This window comes from Argentina silus, assembly GCF_951799395.1.
Source record: "Argentina silus genome assembly, chromosome: 9".
Taxonomy (NCBI): Eukaryota; Metazoa; Chordata; class Actinopteri; order Argentiniformes; family Argentinidae; genus Argentina; species Argentina silus.
In genome coordinates, this window is record NC_139663.1 from 20,180,851 (window position 1) to 20,182,842 (window position 1,992).

Genomic DNA, 1,992 nt, shown 5'->3' on the forward strand with positions numbered 1-1,992 from the left:
GTGCCCTCATCCCACCCCCTCCCTCCCTCCCTCCCTCCCTCTCTTTCTCTCCCTCCCTCCCTCTCTCTCTCGGCATCAGTGATGTGAAGTGCAAGGGGTACATCCTCCCCCCTCCCAATCTTTCTCTTTTGTCTATCAACTCATTGATGTAGACAGACTGAACTCATCGCTCAATGCCCCCTACCTCTCATTCAAGGATGCCTCCCCCCTCCTACCCCAGGCATCCCCCCTCCTCCCCCTGGCATCCCCCTCCCATTCTACTGACCATGCAGGTTCCAAAAACAGACCTTATTTACCCCCTCTGCAGTTGTTACCCAATTCCTCCATGCGCCCCCCCAGCTCTCCACCCCCAGGACCCGCCCATCTCTACCACCTCAGCCAATGAGGAGAGGGCGCATGGTGAGTGAGCACCAATGGGCCTCTTGTGCATCTGTATAAAACTTTTCAGGACCCTGTACCAGGTTGCACTTTCTGTTAGTCCGGCGGTCCAGTTTGTGGAGAGCAGAGAGGGGAGAGAGAGAGAGAGAGAACGAAGGGGGTTGCCAGTTTCTGTCCCAATCCCACACTTTTACAAAGTGGTGGGTATACAGTTTAATTGTTTGCCATAACCTCAGCAGAGAACTACCAAACCAAACCAAGACAGCCACACCATACGGATAGACGCGTGTATACATATATATAAATATATATATATAAATATATATATATATATATATATATATATAGTCCTATAAGTGTCCTGTCTCTTTTTTTTTTTTTGTTCTCTTCTGAAGCCTCTTCCGTTGAGTGGGGATGGAGAACTCACATGCAAAGGAGAAGGAGGATGTTCTGGACTTCTTTGGCGTCGACCAGACTACCGGACTCACCATCGAGCAGTTCAAGAAGAACCTGGACAAATATGGCTACAACGGTGAGAGAACAAAAAAAAGAGAGATGGAAGGATGGATAGTTGGAGAGACTGCGGGATGGAGGGAGAGGGGGAGGTGTGTGTTGAAAGATGGAGATGCCGGTGGGATCAGAGGATGAGAAGGAGGAAGAAGAGGTGGAGGAGCTGATGAGGGTCTGCAAGGGGAGGGGGGAGCAAAGAAAGGGCATTAGTGCTGAATGAGGGGGAAGGCTTGGAGATAAGAGAGAGAGAGAAAGGGGGAGTGAAAGAGAGAGAGAGAGGGAGGGAGAGAGAGAGAGGGGGGGGGTGCTCTCAATCAACAGGTGCTGCCATGGCATTGAAAATAGTTATTTTGGTCATGAAGTAGTGAAAGTTGAATGGTGACCACATGAGAGGAAGTGACCGTTAGAGATCTGGCAGGAAGTGGTGGGAAGAGAGAGTTCTGATTGGCCAATGTTGGATTAGCTTCCTGTGACCTTCCGATGGTGGAGGAGACACCATCTGAAGGTTAGACACACCAGATATGATGCTTGTTACTGTTAGGCATATGATTGGTGTGGTACATTCCCTGGTTTCCAATTACGTTTTTTCTCAGGTTCCACGCAACACAACACCTAATTGTGTGTTTCTTTGTATTACATTATTTACCTCAGATGAGGCATCTTTGCGGTCAAGAGAGAGGTTGATAAGAATATTTACTGGACTAGCATCAAACCAGGTGTACCGAAGCAAAGGTTATGATGTATGATGTCGTGCATTCCTGTGTATGGTGTGTTTACTGTGTCTCAGCGCACCAATGACAGGGAGAGGGAGATAACGATATGATTGGGTAACCAATCAAAGGTCAGAGCTAAGGACAGAGGGTTGCTATGGATACTATCTTTACGGCGAATCAAAAAGTGCCGAACATCAAGTTGCAATTGTACCGTAACAACGTGTAGGCCATAATGAAAGACCCCCAAGGTTTGTTCAGAAACATGGTTTTCATATTTTGGATGTTTGAAATGACGTTTGGTTTTGTTGTCCACTGTATTATACCACACTCATGTCACAGCTTTTGCTGTTTTCAAGATTAACTGCCTATTTTAGTCCTACCAAAATCAAAG

General features: G+C 47.2%; 1 protein-coding gene across 1 annotated transcript in view; it reads left to right on the forward strand.

Moving 5' to 3' along the window:
* Positions 1 to 486: 486 nt before the first annotated feature.
* The window catches only part of atp2a1 (ATPase sarcoplasmic/endoplasmic reticulum Ca2+ transporting 1), an 11,576-nt gene continuing 10,070 nt past the window's right edge, over positions 487 to 1,992 (forward strand). The window contains exons 1-2 of the mRNA XM_083677407.1: positions 487 to 578; positions 774 to 910. Coding sequence (XP_083533533.1) covers positions 793 to 910 — 118 coding nt within the window. The 5' untranslated portion in view covers positions 487 to 578; positions 774 to 792. The remainder of the gene's footprint in view (positions 579 to 773; positions 911 to 1,992) is intronic.